Source organism: Salvelinus alpinus, chromosome 8 (assembly GCF_045679555.1).
Source record: "Salvelinus alpinus chromosome 8, SLU_Salpinus.1, whole genome shotgun sequence".
In the NCBI taxonomy this organism is placed as follows: Eukaryota; Metazoa; Chordata; class Actinopteri; order Salmoniformes; family Salmonidae; genus Salvelinus; species Salvelinus alpinus.
Genome location: NC_092093.1, coordinates 11166946 through 11192572, shown reverse-complemented (window position 1 = coordinate 11192572; position 25627 = coordinate 11166946). Strand labels below are relative to the sequence as shown.

Here is a 25627-nt window from a genome sequence, read left to right as displayed (position 1 = left end):
CGGGCACATCCTTCCACTGTACTTAAATCTAAGACAGTACAGCTGGACAGCAGTTTGTTTGGCCTCTTCCAAGAAGACGTCATACAGAAATACTTCTACTTAACCAATATCTTACTTCCGCAGGGAATCTAGCAGTTTATTCAAAACACTTAAATCTAAACCAGGAGTGTTTCTGTTGTGTGGAGTTTGTGTAGGACACAGGTGAGTAAATCTAGCTATTTATCATTCTTGCTCTACCAAATACTCGCTATGTTGAAATTACCCTATTCATCTGTTAACTACATTGTATAGACATGTGGAAATGTTGTATTTGGTTTGCGTAAACCTTGCGTAAAAGTTATGCGTAATTTGTTCTCTATTGATTTCCACGACGGCTTTAAATATAATCCTTATATATTTTAACATTCTACATCTAAGGATGAAGACATCAACAGTATTTGCCTCGGCCATGGTGTTGGGGCTATTCTTCTGTCCGCTGAGGAGCGCAGCGGGAGGTGGCTTCCAGGGCGCCTCTCCGCACCCATACAAATACAACTCCAGCCCCAACGAGTCGGAGCGCTCACCGCAGCAGCCACCACAGAACGGATTTGTCTCCCGCCAAATGGGGCCAGTAACGGCCGCTGACGAGGTTCTAGAATCCAGCCAAGAAGCCCTACACGTCACGGAGCGCCGGTACCTCAAACTGGACTGGTGCAAAACGCAGCCGCTGAAACAGGCGATCCACGAGGAAGGATGCCTCAGCCGCACTATAATCAATCGTTTCTGTTACGGTCAGTGTAACTCCTTTTACATCCCCCGACACATCTACCAAGATGACGGGGCTTTCCAATCGTGTTCCACCTGTAAACCGAAAACATTCACTACCGTCACCTACACCCTCATCTGTCCAGGCCAGTCACCCAGCACCCAAAAGAAACGCGTCCAGCGCGTAAAGACGTGCCACTGCGCTTCCATAGACCTGGATTAGTTAAAGCCAGATGGAATGGACACATTTCGTATAGTCTGTGTTGGTTTGCTTTCCACTGGAATAACTAAAAGGAATAGAGCGAGCGACCAAATGCGTTAAATCAAACGTGCTTCCATTGCAAAAACCGAATATGCATGAGGGAGAAAATGTCCAATCTTAATCCTAAAAGAGGAGATCAAAACACAACGAAAACAAGGGATGGAACTCTTCACAACCATGCCAAAACCCCTAAACGGGCAGCTATGCCAGCTCCAACAGACCCCCAGTGTAATGTATGGGACTATAACGATTGGTTTGGCATTATTGACAGGTTTAGCACATTGTAAATGGCTTATAGCTTCGTGCTTAATACTTTAATATTTTTGGCTTGCGCATAATACAAATAACAGTATCACTGTGGAGACCGGAATGTTTGCGCATGTATGGCATTTAAATAAGGAGAAAAGCCACACGGTGTGTTCAATTTGACATGGACTTGTTAACTGTTATGAGCCAAAGTGGAGAGAATAAGTATTGTTTCCTTTTGCCTTTTTAAAAATAATCTTTATTGAAGTTTTTCACATTTTACAATTATAAATAGTTCACATAAATACAATTAAACTTTCACATCGATACATTTGAGTTCATAATCACATGACAGGATTTACAGACTTAATAGTGTTCAACTGATTTCTTCTTTTTTTAGTTCTGTGTTGATTTGTTAAAAAAAATAAAATAGTTGTTTTGATGTCAAAATGCATAATTTCTTCCAAATGTCTCTAAGTATCATTCTCAGTGGACACACTCACTTCAGGAACTCTTGAGGAGTTTGTTGTCAATTCATTTTAAATCTGCACTGTTAGACGTCACTTAACGTTCATGCTATTGTATTATATATGTACAGTATATAAAGTGGTTGGTGAATAAACTCGTATTTGTACACCTTGTTGAACTGTTTTGGGTTGCTGGGAAGTTGTAATAACAGAGACCCGATGGCAAGATACATAGCTGATTTATCTATATTGATGTAATGATTGACACTGGAAATATAAGGTGAAAAACATGATACATTTCTGATATTGAATATCAGAAAACAAACATAAACAAATCTACACGAGAAGTTTCCCATACAATCTAGACACACTCTTGTTTCATTTGACCAGATATTAATCAGTTATTTGACTGAAAAACATGTATTATTTTTAAACATGAATGTCCTTAGGATGAGGTGGAGAATCCACCAACTTTTATATGAATATACATTACTCCCATAAAAAATTTACAAGAAAATAGACATCCCCCCTGTTGCCAGTATCCTGTTGGTCAGTGAATCCATCTGCAACTTTGTGACCTGTGAACCATAGTATGAGGGGTTTCCTCTAGTCTCCAACAGGGGAAGGTTCAAAGGGCAGTGTTCCAGGCTTGGTCTGTAAGAAGGTGGGCAGGAACAGAGACTGGTATGATCCTGATCACCCTGTGTGGGTGGCTAAAGGGGTGGTAGAGGGTGGGAGAAGTCCCCACTTACCTCACAAATCAACTCATCAATTTTCTCATGAATATCTTCTCTGTCCTGTTCTGTCTCAGCTTGTGGCCACCATGTTAGCTTCCTTCTGGCGCAGCCTGTCTTTCTGTCAGGGCAGAGGAAAGGGATTCGTTTTTTTCCGTTAGGGACAGTATGCAAACAGTGTCCACATACCACACTATACTGGCTTTTGAAGCCAAGTAAGGAAGTAAATAAGCCTTGTCCGAGCCAGAACGGCCCATAGGGCATGAGCCTGTCAGAGTTTTTTGAGGCCCAGTGGAATAATTATTATGATTGGAACAGTAGTTCAATAATTCAATCAAAACCAGGTTCTGGGATAGGTCAAAAAATATATTATTTCCTGTTAACACCGTTTTGTTGAGCCTGAATCCAAACCTAGAAGATGGATGAGGGTTAGCCTGTTTGATCCTATCTATCATATTGTGTAGAGCAGTGGTACTGTTGCTTTGACCCATAGGATCACACTAATAACTGTACTGTATATCTCTCTCTATATATATTTTTTCCTTACCCATCTATTCCACTAAGCACATGTTTTTATCCAAAGTGACTTACAGTGAATTAACACATTTTTAGTAGGTGTACGTGATCCCTGCGGGAATTGAACTTTTCTAGTCTAGGACATACAGGTGAACAGTAATTCATTGAGGTTGTAGGCGTAACTGACAAAGGTTCAAACCCAGGGTGTTCTGCATGCCACAAGACTGAGTTAGCCCTCTAAGAAAAAGCCTAGGCAGTAGGTCTCTCTCTCTCTCTCTCGCCCTCTCTCTCACCCACCCCTCTCTCTCTCCCCCCTCTCTCACCCCTCTCCCTCCTCTCTCACCCCTCACCCCTCTCCCTCTCTCACCCCCTCTCTCGCCCCCTCTCCTCTCTCCCCCCTCTCTCTCCCCCTCACCCCCCCTCTCTCTCACCCCCTCGCTTTGTCTCTATTTGTCTCTCTTCCCCCCCTCTCTCTCTCCCCTCCCCCTCTCTACTGTGCCTTCAGAAAGAGTTCAGACCCATCAACTTTTTCAAACATTTTGTTACGTTACAGGCTTATTTTCCCCCTCAATCTAGACACAATACCAATTAATAACAAAGCAAAAACAGGTTTTTAGAAATGTTTACTAATTTATTAAAATTAAAAACTGAAATATCACATTTACACTATAAACTTGGCACACCTGTTGGAAGGTAAACCTTCAATCCAGTCTGAGGTGCTTAGCACTCTGGAGCAGGTTTTCATCAAGGATCTCTCTGTACTTTGCTCTTCTTTGCCTCGATCCTGACTAGTCTCCCAGTCCCTGCTGCTGAAAAACATCCCCACAGCATGATGCTGCCACCACCATGCTTTGCCGTACTGATGGTGCCAGGTTTCCTCCAGACGTGACGCTTGGCATTCAGGCCAAATTTTCTCATGATCTGAGAGTCTTTAGGAGCCTTTTGGCAACTCCAAGCAGGCTGTCATGTGCCTTTCACTGAGGAGTGGCCTCTGTCTGGCCACTCTACCATAAAGGCCTGATTGGTGGAGTGCTGCAGAGATGCTTGTCCTTCTGGAAGGTTCTCCCATCTCCACAGAGGAACTCTAAAACTCTGTCAGAGTGACCATCGGGTTCTTGGTCACCTCCCTGACCAAGGCCCTTCTCCCCCGATTACTCAGTTTGGCTGGGCGGCCAGCTCTAGGAAGAGTCTTGGTTGTTCATAAATTCTTCCATTTAAGAATGATGGAGGCCACTGTGTTCTTGGGGACCTTCAATGCTGCAGACATTTTAGGGTAACCTTCCCCAGATCTGTGCCTCAACGCAATCCTGTCTCGGAGCTCTACGGACAATTCCTTTGACCTCATGGCTTGTTTTCTGCTCTGACATGCACTGTCAACTGTGGGACCTTATATAGACAGATCATGTCCAATCAATTGAATTTACCACAGGTGAACTCTAATCAAGTTGAAGAAACATCTCAAGGATGATCAATGGAAACAGGATGCACCTGAGCTCAATTTCGAGTCTCATAGCAATGGGTCTGAAACGTATTTCAGTTTTCTATTTTTAATAAATTTGCAAAAATGTCTAAAAACCTGTTTTCGCTTTGCTATTGTGGGGTATTGTGTGTAGATTGCTTTGTATATAAAAGATATATATATATTTTAGAATAAGGCTGTAACGTAAAACAAAATTTGGTAAAAGACCAAGTACATATTATGGCAAGAACAGCTCAAATAAGCAAAGAGAAGTCCATCATTACTTTAACACATGAAGGTCAGTCAATCCGGAAAATTTCAAGAACTTTGAAAGTTTCCTCAAGTGCAGTCGCAAAAACCATCAAGCACTATGATGAAACTGGCTCTCATGTGGACCGCCACAGGAAAGGAAGACCCAGAGTTACCTCTGTTGCAGAGGATAAGTTCATTGGAGTTACCAGCCTCAGAAATTCCAGCCCAAATAAATGCTCCACAGAGTTCAAGTAACAGACAGATCTCAACATCAACTGTTCAGAGGAGACTGTGTGAATCAGGCCTTCCTGGTCGAATTGCTGCAAATAAATAACTACTAAAGGACACCAGTAAGTGGAGAGATTTGCTTGGGCCAAGAAACACGAGCAATGGACATTAGACCGGTGGAAATCTGTACTTTGGTCGGATGAGTTCAAATTTGAGATTTTTGGTTCCAACTGCTGTGTCTTTGTGAGACGCAGAGTAGGTGAACGGATGATCTCCGCATGTGTGTTTCTCACCGTGAAGCATGGAGGAGGATGTGTGATTGTGTGGGGGTGCTTTGCTGGTGACACTGTTATTTGTTTAGAATTCAAGGCACACTTCCAGGTTTTGCTGGTTGAGAGCATGCCAAGAGTGTGGAAAGCTGTCCTCAATACAGATTTGAAGAATTGATAATAGAAAATATACTTTCATTTGTTTAACACTTTTTTGGTTACTACATGATTCCATATGTGTTATTTCATACTTTTGATTTCTTCACTGTTATTCTACGATGTAGAAAATAGTAAAAATAAAGAAAAACCCTTGAATGAGTAGGTGTGTCCAAACGGTTCACTGCTACTGTATATATCTATATATATCTCAGTGTTAAATGCCTCTATGTTCTCACCAGACTGCTAGGGTTGATCAGGTGTGATTGATAGTGGATAGGGGTACTTTGGATTTATACTGTATGTCTATATTAAGTTTAAGTTGTGCTCACCAGACTGTTAGGGTTGATCTTCCTAGTCTCCACCTTCTTGTCTGCTGTGATCTTCTTCACTGACAGCTGGGCCTCTTTCAGTCTGGGAGAAGGAATGGGAAAAGAGGTTCACATCAGTCTCATAGTGAGAAAGCTGATCTAGGATCCTCTAGGATCATAGTGAATAACATTACATGGACAGGGGGGGGGGGGGACCTGATCCCAGACCTGCACTCCTACTCTGAGACACTTGATGCATACGGCCCCAAAAGACAAAGCTCACATCAGTCTCAGACCCAGTCATACAGGAGATTATGCTGTGTTAAGACATACAGACTACGTACTAGATAATACAGGGTCACATTGTTCAAAAAGACAGACAGTCTAGATAGATATAAGAACAGCGTTTCTCAACTTTCAGTCAGTCGGTGGACTGGCAGGGTACATGTAGCTGATCCCAGATGTGGGATGTCACATATCTTAGAGAGTTATCGTCCTGATTTAGTCACTTCTCAGGGAGATAGAGTTTTATAAGCAAAATAATATATATCCAAGTCAAAATAATATATATCCAAGTCAAAATAATGTATATGGTATGCCACTAAGCACATGTTTTTATCCAAAGTGACTTAACACATTAACACATTTTTAGTAGGTGTACGTGATCCCTGTGGGAATTGAACTTTTCTAGACGAGGACATACAGGTGAACAGTAATTCATTGAGGTTGTTGGCGTAACTGACAAAGGGTCAAACCCAGGGTGTTCTGCATGCCACAAGACTGAGTTAGCCCTCTAAGAAAAAGCCTAGGCATTAGGTCTCTCTCTCTCACCCCTCTCTTTCCCTCTCTCTCACCCACCCCTCTCTCTCTCCCCCTCTCCTCCCCCCCTCTCTCCCTCTCTCTCACCCCTCTCTCCCTCCCTCTCTCCCTCTTTCTCACCCCCCTCTCTCACCCCTCTCTCCCTCCCTCTCTCCCTCTTTCTCACCCCTCCCTCTCTCCCTCTCTCCCTCTCTCACCCCACCCTCTCTCTCTCACCCCTCTCCCTCTCTCTCACCCCCCCTCTCTCAACCCTCTCTAGCCCTCTCTCTTCCACCCCTCTCCTCTCTCCCCCTCTCTCAACCTTTCTCACACCCCCCCTCTCCTTGTCTCACCCCCCCCTCTCTCTCTCTCTCTCTCCTTCTCTCTGTCTCTCTCTCTCTCTCTGTCTCTCTCTCTCTCTCTCTCTCTCTATGTCTCTCTCTCTATGTCTCTCTCTCTATGTCTCTCTCTCTCTATGTCTCTCTCTCTCTATGTATCTCTCTCTCTGTCTCTCTCTCTCTCTGTCTCTCTCTCTCTATGTCTCTCTCTCTCTATGCCTCTCTCTCTCTATGCCTCTCTCTCTCTCTCTCTGCCCACACACCTCTCTTTGGATATATTCTTGTTCTCTCTCTTCCACCTGGTCTTGAAGTCGGTACAGAACTCAAACCACAGCATAAAGAAGTGACCTGTCGCCACTTCGGTCTCTCCTGTCTTGGGCTTCAGCCCTAAGAACGTCACCAGCTCGTGGAAGCTGAGGAACGGAGATAAGGGAAGATAGTGTTAGAACTTCAGGTCCAGTGAATCTCTTGTATAAAATCATTTAATTACTGTAGAGAGCAGTATCACCTTGTGGAATTCTTCAATGAAACCAACAATGTTATACATACTACAAAGAAGGGAAGTAGAAAGAGAGAGATGTGTGTTTTCAAACCTTTTTTGTGCAAACATCAACTGGGCATGCACTTCATCTTGTTCATTATTCGCTGCAAATGAAATACACACAATTGTATAACATTTAAATGAACGTGATCTTCTTTCCTCAAAGTGTATTGTACAGTACATATACCAGCGTGCAAAGACAAGCACTGACAACCTCTTCCTCAAAGTGTACAGTACAGTACATATACCAGCGTGCAAAGACAAGCACTGACAACCTCTTCCTCAAAGTGTACAGTACAGTACATATACCAGCGTGCAAAGACAAGCACTGACAACCTCTTCCTCAAAGTGTACAGTACAGTACATATACCAGCGTGCAAAGACAAGCACTGACAACCTCTTCCTCAAAGTGTACAGTACAGTACATATACCAGCGTGCAAAGACAAGCACTGACAACCTCTTCCTCAAAGTGTACAGTACAGTACATATACCAGCGTGCAAAGACAAGCACTGACAACCTCTTCCTCAAAGTGTACAGTACAGTACATATACCAGCGTGCAAAGACGAGCACTGACAACCTCTTCCTCAAAGTGTACAGTACAGTACATATACCAGCGTGCAAAGACAAGCACTGACAACCTCTTGTGCTGTGCAATGCTCTTGTCAAATGGAGTCATACAACCATTTTATTTAAAAACACACAAATGTTATCCCACAAAGGGGCCGCTTCTTGGTGCCATTTTCCAATATGGTTATGTCTTGATCACACACACACACACACACACACACACACACACACACACACACACTCTCTGTCTGTACAGTTTCTCCCACCAAACGTTCCTCCTGTCTGTCTCTCTCCCAGTACTCAATGGCAAATCTGCCTGATCCCTATCTGTGTGTCTAGCCTCTGAACCCCACCGTAAGCTGTCTATCTCCCCCTCAGACCCTTATCTAGCCCCTAAAAAAGCCGGAAGAGATATTCGCCATGGCAACAGGAGAGATAGAGACAATTGAATAATTACGTCAAGAGCAATGTGAGGAGAGAGGGAGGGAGAATTAGAGGAGGGAGAGAGAAGGAGAGAGAGAGAGAGAGAGAGAGAGAGAGAGAGAGAGAGAGAGAGAGAGAGAGAAGGAGAGAGAGAGCAGGAGAGAGAGAGAGAGAGAGAGAGAGAGAGAGAGAGAGTAGATGGGTAAGGGAAGTATATATACTCATAGTGAACACTGGGAGGCATGTTGAGATCAAAGGTTGGAACCGGTTCAGGGAACAGAAACAAAAACCTAAAAAGAGCAAAATGATTTAAGGAACAGAACCCAAACTGAAAACTAAAGAGATTTATACTGTTCCGGAACAGAAGCGTTATTTTAAAAGCATGGGAACCAGTTAATAACGTTATTTTAAAAACATGGGAACCAGTTAATAACGTTATTTTATGTCCCGGGCATTTTTTTCAGTCCCACAAAAAAGTGCTAATACAAAGCACTCACTCTGACTCAAACTTATTCCAGCATCTGCCTGCCTGCTGGAGGTCTTTGCCAGCGGGTGTGTAGGCTACCTGCCCCTCCTCTCTAAAGCATAGGTTACTGTAGCCCCTCCCCTCTAAAGCATAGGTTACTGTAGCCCCTCCCCTCTAAAGCATAGGTTACTGTAGCCCCTCCCCTCTAAAGCATAGGTTACTGTAGCCCCTCCCCCTCGGAAGCATAGGTTACTGTAGCCCCTCCCCTCTAAAGCATAGGTTACTGTAGCCCCTCCCCTCTAAAGCATAGGTTACTGTAGCCCCTCCCCTCTAAAGCATAGGTTACTGTAGCCCCTCCCCCTCGGAAGCATAGGTTACTGTAGCCCCTCCCCTCTAAAGCATAGGTTACTGTAGCCCCTCCCCTCTAAAGCATAGGTTACTGTAGCCCCTCCCCTCTAAAGCATAGGTTACTGTAGCCCCTCCCCCTCTGAAGCATAGGCTACTGTAGCTCCTCCCCTCTGAAGCATTGGTTACTGTAGCTCCTCCCCCTCTGAAGCATATGCTACTGTAGCCCCTCCCCATCTGAAGCATAGGCTACTGTAGCCCCTCCCCCTCTGAAGCATAGGCTACTGTAGCTCCTCCCCTCTGAAGCATAGGCTACTGTAGCCCCTCCCCCTCTGAAGCATAGGTTACTGTAGCCCCTCCCCCTCTGAAGCATAGGCTACTGTAGCCCCTCCCCCTCTGAAGCATAGGCTACTGTATTCTACTGATGACGTTACATAGGTTACTGTATTCTACTGATGAAGTTACATTGGTTACTGTAATCTATTGATGACGTTACATAGGTTACTGTAATCTATTGATGACGTTACATAGGTTACTGTAATCTACTGATGACGTTACATAGGTTACTGTATTCTACTGATGACGTTACATTGGTTACTGTATTCTACTGATGACGTTACATAGGTTACTGTATTCTACTGATGACGTTACATTGGTTACTGTATTCTACTGATGACGTTACATAGGTTACTGTATTCTACTGATGACGTTACATTGGTTACTGTATTCTACTGATGACGTTACATTGGTTACTGTAATCTACTGATGACGTTACATAGGTTACTGTAATCTACTGATGACGTTACATAGGTTACTGTATTCTACTGATGACGTTACATAGGTTACTGTAATCTACTGATGACGTTACATAGGTTACTGTAATCTACTGATGACGTTACATAGGTTACTGTATTCTACTGATGACGTTACATTGGTTACTGTAATCTACTGATGACGTTACATAGGTTACTGTAATCTACTGATGACGTTACATAGGTTACTGTAATCTACTGATGACGTTACATAGGTTACTGTATTCTACTGATGACGTTACATAGGTTACTGTAATCTACTGATGACGTTACATTGGTTACTGTAATCTACTGATGACGTTACATTGGTTACTGTAATCTACTGATGACGTTACAAGTGTAATTCAGAAATTAGGGAGCGATGTTTAATTAGAGAAGAATGGATTTACTTTTTCAATGCTAGTTAAGGACATTATAATTATTACATTTTATTAACTGCAAAAAGGGAAGAAGTTTTTTTTAAATTCTCTTGCTGCTCTGCACACACAAGCTTGTTGGCTCTGGTCCAACGTTAAACCAACTCAGAAGTTCAAAGACATTTAAAGTTCCTCCATAGAAGCCGGTACTCTGTGGGTATAATTCAGTGGGCCCAATTCAGATGACGCATGTCACAACAAGACGTTGAAAGCTTCAAGGCAAGCTTCCTCCATCCTCTCCCACTCTCTCCATCAACATTTCAGTTGCATCTCACAGCCTACACTGTGACTGGCAGCACAGTGTGTTTTTGTCTTTCATTATGATTAAACCATGCTGTTATGACAAAATGCAATTTGCTTTAAACGACTTTCCTATACAGATTAAAATCGCTTCCCCGCTCCACAGCAAGCTGCTCTATCCACACTGATTGGTGAAGTGATTTAATGTTATATTTCAGAGGTTTAAAAAAGAACAGAAAGGAACGATAGAAACCCTTACGATTAGTTGTTGTTTGAACAGGTTCAGAACTTTATTTTGCTGGTCGTAACAGCGGAACAGAAGCAAAACAATAATGGATCTGTTCAATAGGACTGGAATATCATTTCGGTTCCAACCCCTTGTTGAGATGTTGGCTTTTTAGTAGCACCTTGTACATGAAGGGAAACTGTTTAGAAAAAACACCAATGGAAGTTTAAGTACTTCAGAAGATGACTGATCAAACTATTGTGGGAAATTGGTTGGCGGTGTTACTATATTACTAACTACTGTTGTTGTGTTACTATATTACTAACTACTGTTGTTGTGTTACTATACTACTAACTACTGTTGTTGTGTTACTATATTACTAACTACTGTTGTTGTGTTGCTATACTACTAACTACTGTTGTTGTGTTACTGATGTTATGTCACTATATTACTAACTACTGTTGTTGTGTTACTATATTACTAACTACTGTTGTTGTGTTACTATATTACTAACTACTGTTGTTGTGTTACTATACTACTAACTACTGTTGTTGTGTTACTATATTACTAACTACTGTTGTTGTGTTGCTATACTACTAACTACTGTTGTTGTGTTACTGTTGTTGTGTTACTATATTACTAACTACTGTTGTTGTGTTACTATATTACTAACTACTGTTGTTGTGTTACTATATTACTAACTACTGTTGTTGTGTTACTATACTACTAACTACTGTTGTTGTGTTACTATATTACTAACTACTGTTGTTGTGTTGCTATACTACTAACTACTGTTGTTGTGTTACTGTTGTTGTGTTACTATATTACTAACTACTGTTGTTGTGTTACTATATTACTAACTACTGTTGTTGTGTTACTATATTACTAACTACTGTTGTTGTGTTACTATACTACTAACTACTGTTGTTGTGTTACTGTTGTTGTGTTACTATATTACTAACTACTGTTGTTGTGTTACTATATTACTAACTACTGTTGTTGCGTTACTATATTACTAACTACTGTTGTTGTGTTACTATATTACTAACTACTGTTGTTGTGTTACTATACTACTAACTACTGTTGTTGTGTTACTATATTACTAACTACTGTTGTTGTGTTGCTATACTACTAACTACTGTTGTTGTGTTACTGTTGTTGTGTTACTATATTACTAACTACTGTTGTTGTGTTACTATATTACTAACTACTGTTGTTGTGTTACTATATTACTAACTACTGTTGTTGTGTTACTATACTACTAACTACTGTTGTTGTGTTACTGTTGTTGTGTTACTATATTACTAACTAATGTTGTTGTGTTACTATATTACTAACTACTGTTGTTGTGTTACTATACTACTAACTACTGTTGTTGTGTTACTATTTTACTAACTACTGTTGTTGTGTTACTATACTACTAACTACTGTTGTTGTGTCACTATACTACTAACTACTGTTGTTGTGTTACTATATTACTAACTACTGTTGTTGTGTTACTATATTACTAACTACTGTTGTTGTGTTACTATATTACTAACTACTGTTGTTGTGTTACTATACTACTAACTACTGTTGTTGTGTTACTATACTACTAACTACTGTTGTTGTGTTACTATATTACTAACTACTGTTGTTATGTCATAATATTACTAACTACTGTTGTTGTGTTACTATATTACTAACTACTGTTGTTGTGTTACTATACTACTAACTACTGTTGTTGTGTTACTATATTACTAACTACTACTAACTACTACTAACTACTGTTGTTGTGTTACTGTTGTTGTGTTACTATATTACTAACTACTGTTGTTGTGTTACTATATTACTAACTACTACTAACTACTACTAACTACTGTTGTTGTGTTACTATACTACTAACTACTACTAACTACTGTTGCTGTGTTACTATACTACTAACTACTACTAACTACTGTTGTTGTGTCACTATATTACTAACTACTGTTGTTGTGTCACTATATTACTAACTACTGTTGTTGTGTTACTATATTACTAACTACTGTTGTTGTGTTACTATATTACTAACTACTGTTGTTGTGTTACTATATTACTAACTACTGTTGTTGTGTTACTATATTACTAACTACTACTAACTACTACTAACTACTGTTGTTGTGTTACTGTTGTTGTGTTACTATATTACTAACTACTGTTGTTGTGTTACTATATTACTAACTACTACTAACTACTACTAACTACTGTTGTTGTGTTACTATACTACTAACTACTACTAACTACTGTTGCTGTGTTACTATACTACTAACTACTACTAACTACTGTTGTTATGTCACTATATTACTAACTACTGTTGTTGTGTCACTATACTACTAACTACTGTTGTTGTGTTGCTATACTACTAACTACTGTTGTTGTGTCACTATATTACTAACTACTGTTGTTGTGTCACTATATTACTAACTACTGTTGTTGTGTTACTATATTACTAACTACTGTTGTTGTGTTACTATATTACTAACTACTGTTGTTGTGTTACTATATTACTAACTACTGTTGTTGTGTTACTATATTACTAACTACTACTAACTACTACTAACTACTGTTGTTGTGTTACTATATTACTAACTACTGTTGTTGTGTTACTATATTACTAACTACTACTAACTACTACTAACTACTGTTGTTGTGTTACTATACTACTAACTACTACTAACTACTGTTGCTGTGTTACTATATTACTAACTACTGTTGTTGTGTTACTATATTACTAACTACTACTAACTACTACTAACTACTGTTGTTGTGTCACTATATTACTAACTACTGTTGTTGTGTTACTATATTACTAACTACTGTTGTTGTGTTACTATACTACTAACTACTGTTGTTGTGTTACTATATTACTAACTACTGTTGTTGTGTTGCTATACTACTAACTACTGTTGTTGTGTTACTGTTGTTGTGTTACTATATTACTAACTACTGTTGTTGTGTTACTATATTACTAACTACTGTTGTTGTGTTACTATATTACTAACTACTGTTGTTGTGTTACTATACTACTAACTACTGTTGTTGTGTTACTGTTGTTGTGTTACTATATTACTAACTAATGTTGTTGTGTTACTATATTACTAACTACTGTTGTTGTGTTACTATACTACTAACTACTGTTGTTGTGTTACTATTTTACTAACTACTGTTGTTGTGTTACTATACTACTAACTACTGTTGTTGTGTCACTATACTACTAACTACTGTTGTTGTGTTACTATATTACTAACTACTGTTGTTGTGTTACTATATTACTAACTACTGTTGTTGTGTTACTATATTACTAACTACTGTTGTTGTGTTACTATACTACTAACTACTGCTGTTGTGTTACTATACTACTAACTACTGTTGTTGTGTTACTATATTACTAACTACTGTTGTTATGTCATAATATTACTAACTACTGTTGTTGTGTTACTATATTACTAACTACTGTTGTTGTGTTACTATACTACTAACTACTGTTGTTGTGTTACTATATTACTAACTACTACTAACTACTACTAACTACTGTTGTTGTGTTACTGTTGTTGTGTTACTATATTACTAACTACTGTTGTTGTGTTACTATATTACTAACTACTACTAACTACTACTAACTACTGTTGTTGTGTTACTATACTACTAACTACTACTAACTACTGTTGCTGTGTTACTATACTACTAACTACTACTAACTACTGTTGTTGTGTCACTATATTACTAACTACTGTTGTTGTGTCACTATATTACTAACTACTGTTGTTGTGTTACTATATTACTAACTACTGTTGTTGTGTTACTATATTACTAACTACTGTTGTTGTGTTACTATATTACTAACTACTGTTGTTGTGTTACTATATTACTAACTACTACTAACTACTACTAACTACTGTTGTTGTGTTACTGTTGTTGTGTTACTATATTACTAACTACTGTTGTTGTGTTACTATATTACTAACTACTACTAACTACTACTAACTACTGTTGTTGTGTTACTATACTACTAACTACTACTAACTACTGTTGCTGTGTTACTATACTACTAACTACTACTAACTACTGTTGTTATGTCACTATATTACTAACTACTGTTGTTGTGTCACTATACTACTAACTACTGTTGTTGTGTTGCTATACTACTAACTACTGTTGTTGTGTCACTATATTACTAACTACTGTTGTTGTGTCACTATATTACTAACTACTGTTGTTGTGTTACTATATTACTAACTACTGTTGTTGTGTTACTATATTACTAACTACTGTTGTTGTGTTACTATATTACTAACTACTGTTGTTGTGTTACTATATTACTAACTACTACTAACTACTACTAACTACTGTTGTTGTGTTACTATATTACTAACTACTGTTGTTGTGTTACTATATTACTAACTACTACTAACTACTACTAACTACTGTTGTTGTGTTACTATACTACTAACTACTACTAACTACTGTTGCTGTGTTACTATATTACTAACTACTGTTGTTGTGTTACTATATTACTAACTACTACTAACTACTACTAACTACTGTTGTTGTGTCACTATATTACTAACTACTGTTGTTGTGTCACTATACTACTAACTACTGTTGTTGTGTTACTATACTACTAACTACTGTTGTTGTGTCACTATATTACTAACTACTGTTGTTGTGTCACTATATTACTAACTACTGTTGTTGTGTCACTATACTACTAACTACTGTTGTTGTGTCACTATATTACTAACTACTGTTGTTGTGTTACTATATTACTAACTACTGTTGTTGTGTCACTATATTACTAACTACTGTTGTTGTGTTACTATATTACTAACTACTGTTGTTGTGTTACTATATTACTAACTACTGTTGTTGTGTTACTATACTACTAACTACTGTTGTTGTGTCACTATATTACTAACTACTGTTGTTGTGTTACTATATTACTAACTACTGTTGTTGTGTTACTATATTACTAACTACTGTTGTTCTGTCACTATACTACTAACTACTGTTGTTGTGTCACTATATTACTAACTACTGTTGTTGTGTCACTATATTACTAACTACTACTAACTACTGTTGTTGTGTTACTATACTACTAACTACTACTAACTACTGTTGTTGTGTCACTATACTACTAACTACTGTTGTTGTGTCACTATACTACTAACTACTGTTGTTGTGTTACTATATTACTAACTACTGTTGTTGTGTCACTATATTACTAACTACTGTTGTTGTGTTACTATATTACTAACTACTGTTGTTGTGTTACTATATTACTAACTACTGTTGTTGTGTCACTATATTACTAACTACTGTTGTTGTGTCACTATACTACTAACTACTGTTGTTGTGTCACTATATTACTAACTACTGTTGTTGTGTTACTATATTACTAACTACTGTTGTTGTGTTACTATATTACTAACTACTACTCAATAATACTAACTACTGTTGTTGTGTTACTATACTACTAACTACTGTTGTTGTGTTACTATATTACTAACTACTGTTGTTGTGTCACTATACTACTAACTACTGTTGTTGTGTTACTATATTACTAACTACTGTTGTTGTGTTACTATACTACTAACTACTGTTGTTGTGTCACTATATTACTAACTACTGTTGTTGTGTCATTATTCTACTAACTACTGTTGTTATGTCACTATATTACTAACTACTGTTGTTGTGTTACTATATTACTAACTACTGTTGTTGTGTTACTATATTACTAACTACTGTTGTTGTGTTACTATATTACTAACTACTGTTGTTATGTCACTATACTACTAACTACTGTTGTTGTGTTACTATACTACTAACTACTACTAACTACTACTAACTACTGTTGCTGTGTTACTATATTACTAACTACTACTAACTACTGTTGTTGTGTCACTATACTACTAACTACTGTTGTTGTGTCACTATACTACTAACTACTGTTGTTGTGTCACTATATTACTAACTACTGTTGTTGTGTTACTATATTACTAACTACTGTTGTTGTGTCACTATACTACTAACTACTGTTGTTGTGTTACTATATTACTAACTACTGTTGTTGTGTCACTATATTACTAACTACTGTTGTTGTCACTATACTACTAACTACTGTTGTTGTGTCACTATATTACTAACTACTGTTGTTGTGTTACTATACTACTAACTACTGTTGTTGTGTTACTATTTTACTAACTACTGTTGTTGTGTTACTATACTACTAACTACTGTTGTTGTGTCACTATACTACTAACTACTGTTGTTGTGTTACTATATTACTAACTACTGTTGTTGTGTTACTATATTACTAACTACTGTTGTTGTGTTACTATATTACTAACTACTGTTGTTGTGTTACTATACTACTAACTACTGTTGTTGTGTTACTATATTACTAACTACTGTTGTTGTGTTACTATATTACTAACTACTGTTGTTGTGTTACTATACTACTAACTACTGTTGTTGTGTTACTATATTACTAACTACTGTTGTTGTGTTACTATATTACTAACTACTGTTGTTGTGTTACTATACTACTAACTACTGTTGTTGTGTTACTATATTACTAACTACTGTTGTTATGTCATAATATTACTAACTACTGTTGTTGTGTTACTATATTACTAACTACTGTTGTTGTGTTACTATACTACTAACTACTGTTGTTGTGTTACTATATTACTAACTACTACTAACTACTACTAACTACTGTTGTTGTGTTACTGTTGTTGTGTTACTATATTACTAACTACTGTTGTTGTGTTACTATATTACTAACTACTACTAACTACTACTAACTACTGTTGTTGTGTTACTATACTACTAACTACTACTAACTACTGTTGCTGTGTTACTATACTACTAACTACTACTAACTACTGTTGTTGTGTCACTATATTACTAACTACTGTTGTTGTGTCACTATATTACTAACTACTGTTGTTGTGTTACTATATTACTAACTACTGTTGTTGTGTTACTATATTACTAACTACTGTTGTTGTGTTACTATATTACTAACTACTGTTGTTGTGTTACTATATTACTAACTACTACTAACTACTACTAACTACTGTTGTTGTGTTACTGTTGTTGTGTTACTATATTACTAACTACTGTTGTTGTGTTACTATATTACTAACTACTACTAACTACTACTAACTACTGTTGTTGTGTTACTATACTACTAACTACTACTAACTACTGTTGCTGTGTTACTATACTACTAACTACTACTAACTACTGTTGTTATGTCACTATATTACTAACTACTGTTGTTGTGTCACTATACTACTAACTACTGTTGTTGTGTTACTATACTACTAACTACTGTTGTTGTGTCACTATATTACTAACTACTGTTGTTGTGTCACTATATTACTAACTACTGTTGTTGTGTTACTATATTACTAACTACTGTTGTTGTGTTACTATATTACTAACTACTGTTGTTGTGTTACTATATTACTAACTACTGTTGTTGTGTTACTATATTACTAACTACTACTAACTACTACTAACTACTGTTGTTGTGTTACTATATTACTAACTACTGTTGTTGTGTTACTATATTACTAACTACTACTAACTACTGTTGTTGTGTTACTATACTACTAACTACTACTAACTACTGTTGCTGTGTTACTATACTACTAACTACTACTAACTACTGTTGTTGTGTCACTATATTACTAACTACTGTTGTTGTGTCACTATATTACTAACTACTGTTGTTGTGTCACTATACTACTAACTACTGTTGTTGTGTTACTATACTACTAACTACTGTTGTTGTGTCACTATATTACTAACTACTGTTGTTGTGTCACTATATTACTAACTACTGTTGTTGTGTCACTATATTACTAACTACTGTTGTTGTGTTACTATATTACTAACTACTGTTGTTGTGTCACTATATTACTAACTACTGTTGTTGTGTTACTATATTACTAACTACTGTTGTTGTGTTACTATATTACTAACTACTGTTGTTGTGTCACTATACTACTAACTACTGTTGTTGTGTCACTATATTACTAACTACTGTTGTTGTGTTACTATATTACTAACTACTGTTGTTGTGTCACTATATTACTAACTACTGTTGTTGTGTTACTATATTACTAACTACTGTTGTTGTGTTACTATATTACTAACTACTGTTGTTGTGTTACTATACTACTAACTACTGTTGTTGTGTCACTATATTACTAACTACTGTTGTTGTGTTACTATATTACTAACTACTGTTGTTGTGTTACTATATTACTAACTACTGTTGTTCTGTCACTATACTACTAACTACTGTTGTTGTGTCACTATATTACTAACTACTGTTGTTGTGTCACTATACTACTAACTACTGTTGTTGTGTCACTATACTACTAACTACTGTTGTTGTGTTACTATATTACTAACTACTGTTGTTGTGTCACTATATTACTAACTACTGTTGTTGTGTTACTATATTACTAACTACTGTTGTTGTGTTACTATATTACTAACTACTGTTGTTGTGTCACTATATTACTAACTACTGTTGTTGTGTCACTATACTACTAACTACTGTTGTTGTGTCACTATATTACTAACTACTGTTGTTGTGTTACTATATTACTAACTACTGTTGTTGTGTTACTATATTACTAACTACTACTCAATAATACTAACTACTGTTGTTGTGTTACTATACTACTAACTACTGTTGTTGTGTTACTATATTACTAACTACTGTTGTTGTGTCACTATACTACTAACTACTGTTGTTGTGTTACTATATTACTAACTACTGTTGTTGTGTTACTATACTACTAACTACTGTTGTTGTGTCACTATATTACTAACTACTGTTGTTGTGTCATTATTCTACTAACTACTGTTGTTATGTCACTATATTACTAACTACTGTTGTTGTGTTACTATATTACTAACTACTGTTGTTGTGTTACTATATTACTAACTACTGTTGTTGTGTTACTATATTACTAACTACTGTTGTTATGTCACTATACTACTAACTACTGTTGTTGTGTTACTATATTACTAACTACTGTTGTTGTGTTACTATATTACTAACTACTGTTGTTGTGTCACTATATTACTAACTACTGTTGTTTTGTCACTATATTACTAACTACTGTTGTTGTGTTACTATATTACTAACTACTGTTGTTGTGTCATTATACTACTAACTACTGTTGTTGTGTTACTATATTACTAACTACTGTTGTTGTGTTACTATATTACTAACTACTGTTGTTTTGTCACTATATTACTAACTACTGTTGTTATGTCACTATATTACTAACTACTGTTGTTGTGTTACTATATTACTAACTACTGTTGTTGTGTTACTATATTACTAACTACTGTTGTTATGTCACTATATTACTAACTACTGTTGTTGTGTTACTATACTACTAACTACTGTTGTTGTGTTACTAAATTACTAACTACTGTTGTTATGTCACTATATTACTAACTACTGTTGTTATGTCACTATATTACTAACTACTGTTGTTGTGTTACTATATTACTAACTACTGTTGTTGTGTCACTATATTACTAACTACTGTTGTTATGTCACTATATTACTAACTACTGTTGTTATGTCACTATACTACTAACTACTGTTGTTGTGTTACTATATTACTAACTACTGTTGTTGTGTCACTATATTACTAACTACTGTTGTTGTGTTACTATACTACTGTTGTTGTGTTACTATATTACTAACTACTGTTGTTATGTCACTATATTACTAACTACTGTTGTTGTGTTACTATACTACTAACTACTGTTGTTATGTCACTATATTACTAACTACTGTTGTTGTGTTACTATACTACTAACTACTGTTGTTGTGTTACTGTTGTTGTGTTACTATATTACTAACTACTGTTGTTGTGTTACTATATTACTAACTACTGTTGTTATGTCACTATATTACTAACTACTGTTGTTATGTCACTATATTACTAACTACTGTTGTTGTGTCACTATATTACTAACTACTGTTGTTATGTCACTATATTACTAACTACTGTTGTTGTGTTACTATACTACTAACTACTGTTGTTATGTTACTATATTACTAACTACTGTTGTTGTGTTACTATACTACTAACTACTGTTGTTATGTCACTATATTACTAACTACTGTTGTTGTGTTACTATATTACTAACTACTGTTGTTGTGTTACTATATTACTAACTACTGTTGTTGTGTTACTATATTACTAACTACTGTTGTTGTGTTACTATACTACTAACTACTGTTGTTATGTCACTATATTACTAACTACTGTTGTTGTGTTACTATATTACTAACTACTGTTGTTGTGTTACTATATTACTAACTACTGTTGTTGTGTTACTATATTACTAACTACTGTTGTTGTGTTACTATACTACTGTTGTTGTGTTACTATACTACTGTTGTTGTGTTACTATACTACTGTTGTTGTGTTACTATACTACTGTTGTTGTGTTACTATACTACTGTTGTTGTGTTACTATACTACTGTTGTTGTGTTACTATATTACTAACTACTGTTGTTGTATTACTAACTACTGTTGTTGTGTTACTATACTACTGTTGTTGTGTTACTATACTACTGTTGTTGTGTTACTATACTACTGTTGTTGTGTTACTAACTACTGTTGTTATGTCACTATATTACTAACTACTGTTGTTGTGTTACTATATTACTAACTACTGTTGTTGTGTTACTATATTACTAACTACTGTTGTTATGTCACTATATTACTAACTACTGTTGTTGTGTTACTATACTACTGTTGTTGTGTTACTATACTACTGTTGTTGTGTTACTATACTACTGTTGTTGTGTTACTATATTACTGTTGTTGTGTTACTATACTACTGTTGTTGTGTTACTATACTACTGTTGTTGTGTTACTATATTACTGTTGTTGTGTTACTAACTACTGTTGTTGTGTTACTGTTGTTGTGTTACTATATTACTAACTACTGTTGTTGTGTTACTGTTGTTGTGTTACTATATTACTAACTACTGTTGTTATGTTACTATACTACTAACTACTGTTGTTGTGTTACTATATTACTAACTACTGTTGTTGTGTTACTATATTACTAACTACTGTTGTTGTGTCACTATATTACTAACTACTGTTGTTTTGTCACTATATTACTAACTACTGTTGTTGTGTTACTATATTACTAACTACTGTTGTTGTGTTACTATATTACTAACTACTGTTGTTGTGTTACTATACTACTAACTACTGTTGTTATGTCACTATATTACTAACTACTGTTGTTGTGTTACTATATTACTAACTACTGTTGTTGTGTTACTATATTACTAACTACTGTTGTTGTGTTACTATGTTACTAACTACTGTTGTTGTGTTACTATACTACTGTTGTTGTGTTACTATACTACTGTTGTTGTGTTACTATACTACTGTTGTTGTGTTACTATACTACTGTTGTTGTGTTACTATACTACTGTTGTTGTGTTACTATACTACTGTTGTTGTGTTACTATATTACTAACTACTGTTGTTGTATTACTAACTACTGTTGTTATGTCACTATATTACTAACTACTGTTGTTGTGTTACTAAATTACTAACTACTGTTGTTATGTCACTATATTACTAACTACTGTTGTTATGTCACTATATTACTAACTACTGTTGTTGTGTTACTATATTACTAACTACTGTTGTTGTGTTACTATATTACTAACTACTGTTGTTGTGTCACTATATTACTAACTACTGTTGTTGTGTTACTATATTACTAACTACTGTTGTTATGTCACTATATTACTAACTACTGTTGTTATGTCACTATATTACTAACTACTGTTGTGGTGTTACTATATTACTAACTACTGTTGTTGTGTCACTATATTACTAACTACTGTTGTTGTGTTACTATACTACTGTTGTTGTGTTACTATATTACTAACTACTGTTGTTATGTCACTATATTACTAACTACTGTTGTTGTGTTACTATACTACTAACTACTGTTGTTATGTCACTATATTACTAACTACTGTTGTTGTGTTACTATACTACTAACTACTGTTGTTGTGTTACTGTTGTTGTGTTACTATATTACTAACTACTGTTGTTGTGTTACTATATTACTAACTACTGTTGTTATGTCACTATATTACTAACTACTGTTGTTATGTCACTATATTACTAACTACTGTTGTTGTGTCACTATATTACTAACTACTGTTGTTATGTCACTATATTACTAACTACTGTTGTTGTGTTACTATACTACTAACTACTGTTGTTATGTCACTATATTACTAACTACTGTTGTTGTGTTACTATACTACTAACTACTGTTGTTGTGTTACTATATTACTAACTACTGTTGTTGTGTTACTATACTACTAACTACTGTTGTTATGTCACTATATTACTAACTACTGTTGTTGTGTTACTATATTACTAACTACTGTTGTTGTGTTACTATATTACTAACTACTGTTGTTGTGTTACTATATTACTAACTACTGTTGTTGTGTTACTATACTACTGTTGTTGTGTTACTATACTACTGTTGTTGTGTTACTATACTACTGTTGTTGTGTTACTATACTACTGTTGTTGTGTTACTAACTACTGTTGTTATGTCACTATATTACTAACTACTGTTGTTGTGTTACTATATTACTAACTACTGTTGTTGTGTTACTATATTACTAACTACTGTTGTTATGTCACTATATTACTAACTACTGTTGTTGTGTTACTATACTACTGTTGTTGTGTTACTATACTACTGTTGTTGTGTTACTATACTACTGTTGTTGTGTTACTATATTACTGTTGTTGTGTTACTATACTACTGTTGTTGTGTTACTATACTACTGTTGTTGTGTTACTATATTACTGTTGTTGTGTTACTAACTACTGTTGTTGTGTTACTGTTGTTGTGTTACTATATTACTAACTACTGTTGTTGTGTTACTATATTACTAACTACTGTTGTTGTGTTACTATATTACTAACTACTGTTGTTGTGTTACTATACTACTGTTGTTGTGTTACTATACTACTGTTGTTGTGTTACTATACTACTGTTGTTGTGTTACTATACTACTGTTGTTGTGTTACTATATTACTGTTGTTGTGTTACTATACTACTGTTGTTGTGTTACTATACTACTGTTGTTGTGTTACTATATTACTGTTGTTGTGTTACTAACTACTGTTGTTGTGTTACTGTTGTTGTGTTACTATATTACTAACTACTGTTGTTGTGTTACTATACTACTGTTGTTGTGTTACTATACTACTGTTGTTGTGTTACTATACTACTGTTGTTGTGTTACTATACTACTGTTGTTGTGTTACTATACTACTGTTGTTGTGTTACTATACTACTGTTGTTGTGTTACTATATTACTAACTGCTGTTGTTATGTCACTATATTACTAACTACTGTTGTTGTGTTACTATATTACTAACTACTGTTGTTATGTCACTATACTACTAACTACTGTTGTTATGTCACTATATTACTAACTACTGTTGTTGTGTTACTATATTACTAACTACTGTTGTTGTGTTACTATACTACTGTTGTTGTGTTACTATATTACTAACTACTGTTGTTATGTCACTATACTACTAACTACTGTTGTTATGTCACTATATTACTAACTACTGTTGTTGTGTTACTATATTACTAACTACTGTTGTTGTGTTACTATATTACTAACTACTGTTGTTGTGTTACTATACTACTGTTGTTGTGTTACTATACTACTGGTGTTGTGTTACTATACTACTGTTGTTTTGTTACTATACTACTGGTGTTGTGTTACTATACTACTGTTGTTGTGTTACTATACTACTGTTGTTGTGTTACTATATTACTAACTACTGTTGTTGTGTTACTATACTACTGTTGTTGTGTTACTATACTACAACTACTGGGGACTACAGTAGTCCTCATTATTTCCCAGTGCTTTAGGCTACTCACCAATCAGAACAAACAACTCCATTTTGTCCTTAAATGGCTGGAGGTGTTCTCCTGAAGAGCTGGAACACACCTTCTGAACCACTTCCTCACACACTGGGAAAACAGGGGGAAAAAACACAGGTTCTCTTTCAATGAGACAACATTATGAGCAGACGATCCTAAACGGCCCACCAACATGAAAAGTGTGACATCACGTTTTCATATTCATGTGACTGGGTGAGTGGAATGGTGTTACTCTGTGTTAGTGTTCGGGAGACTCCCTCATTCTGTGTACCTCTCTCTCTCTCTCTCTCTGTAGTGCGTGATACTTCAGATTCCTCACAGCTAAAACCTCAGTGCTCTGTTCTCACCAGACCCCATTCATTCACACAGTTAGCAACAAAGCTGGTTTCCCCACAGCAGCCATTCAGAAACCCTGTTTATAGTTAAGCTAAGGACCGTCTTTGACCAACACAGAACAAAAGCTTTTCCTCTCTTCCGTCTCCTCTCTTTACCCATTCAACCGTGCTCTACTGTCTTTAAGTGTGCCCATATGATTCTATTACCCAACCAGCCCCAGCTTTGGTAGTGCTAAGGACAATGCACCTCACTCTCTCTCTATTCCTGTGTGTGTGTGAGACAGTTTGCACATGTGTGTGTGTGTGTTTGGACACTTCTCAGTCTATGTGCATATGTGTGTGTGTGTGTGTGTGTGTGTGTGTGTGTGTGTGTGTGTGTGTGTGTGTGTGTGTGTGTGTGTGTGTGTGTGTGTGTGTGTGTGTGTGTGTGTGTGT

The 25627-nt window shown here is 36.0% G+C and overlaps 2 protein-coding genes across 2 annotated transcripts in view; one reads left to right on the top strand and one right to left on the bottom strand.

Annotated features, from left to right (window-relative positions):
- Positions 1-53: 53 nt before the first annotated feature.
- On the top strand, positions 54-1888 carry LOC139582542 (gremlin-1-like). Its single transcript, XM_071412629.1, has 2 exons — positions 54-201; positions 418-1888. Exon 2 carries the CDS (start codon positions 419-421, stop codon positions 965-967), a length of 549 nt encoding a protein of 182 aa, XP_071268730.1. The 5' UTR covers positions 54-201; position 418; the 3' UTR covers positions 968-1888.
- The window catches only part of LOC139583867 (formin-like), a 52657-nt gene continuing 28518 nt past the window's right edge, over positions 1489-25627 (bottom strand). The window contains exons 13-17 of the mRNA XM_071415413.1: positions 24855-24947; positions 7374-7425; positions 7044-7193; positions 5666-5747; positions 1489-2574 (exon numbers count right to left, since the gene is read on the bottom strand). Coding sequence (XP_071271514.1) covers positions 2527-2574; positions 5666-5747; positions 7044-7193; positions 7374-7425; positions 24855-24947 — 425 coding nt within the window. The 3' untranslated portion in view covers positions 1489-2526. The remainder of the gene's footprint in view (positions 2575-5665; positions 5748-7043; positions 7194-7373; positions 7426-24854; positions 24948-25627) is intronic.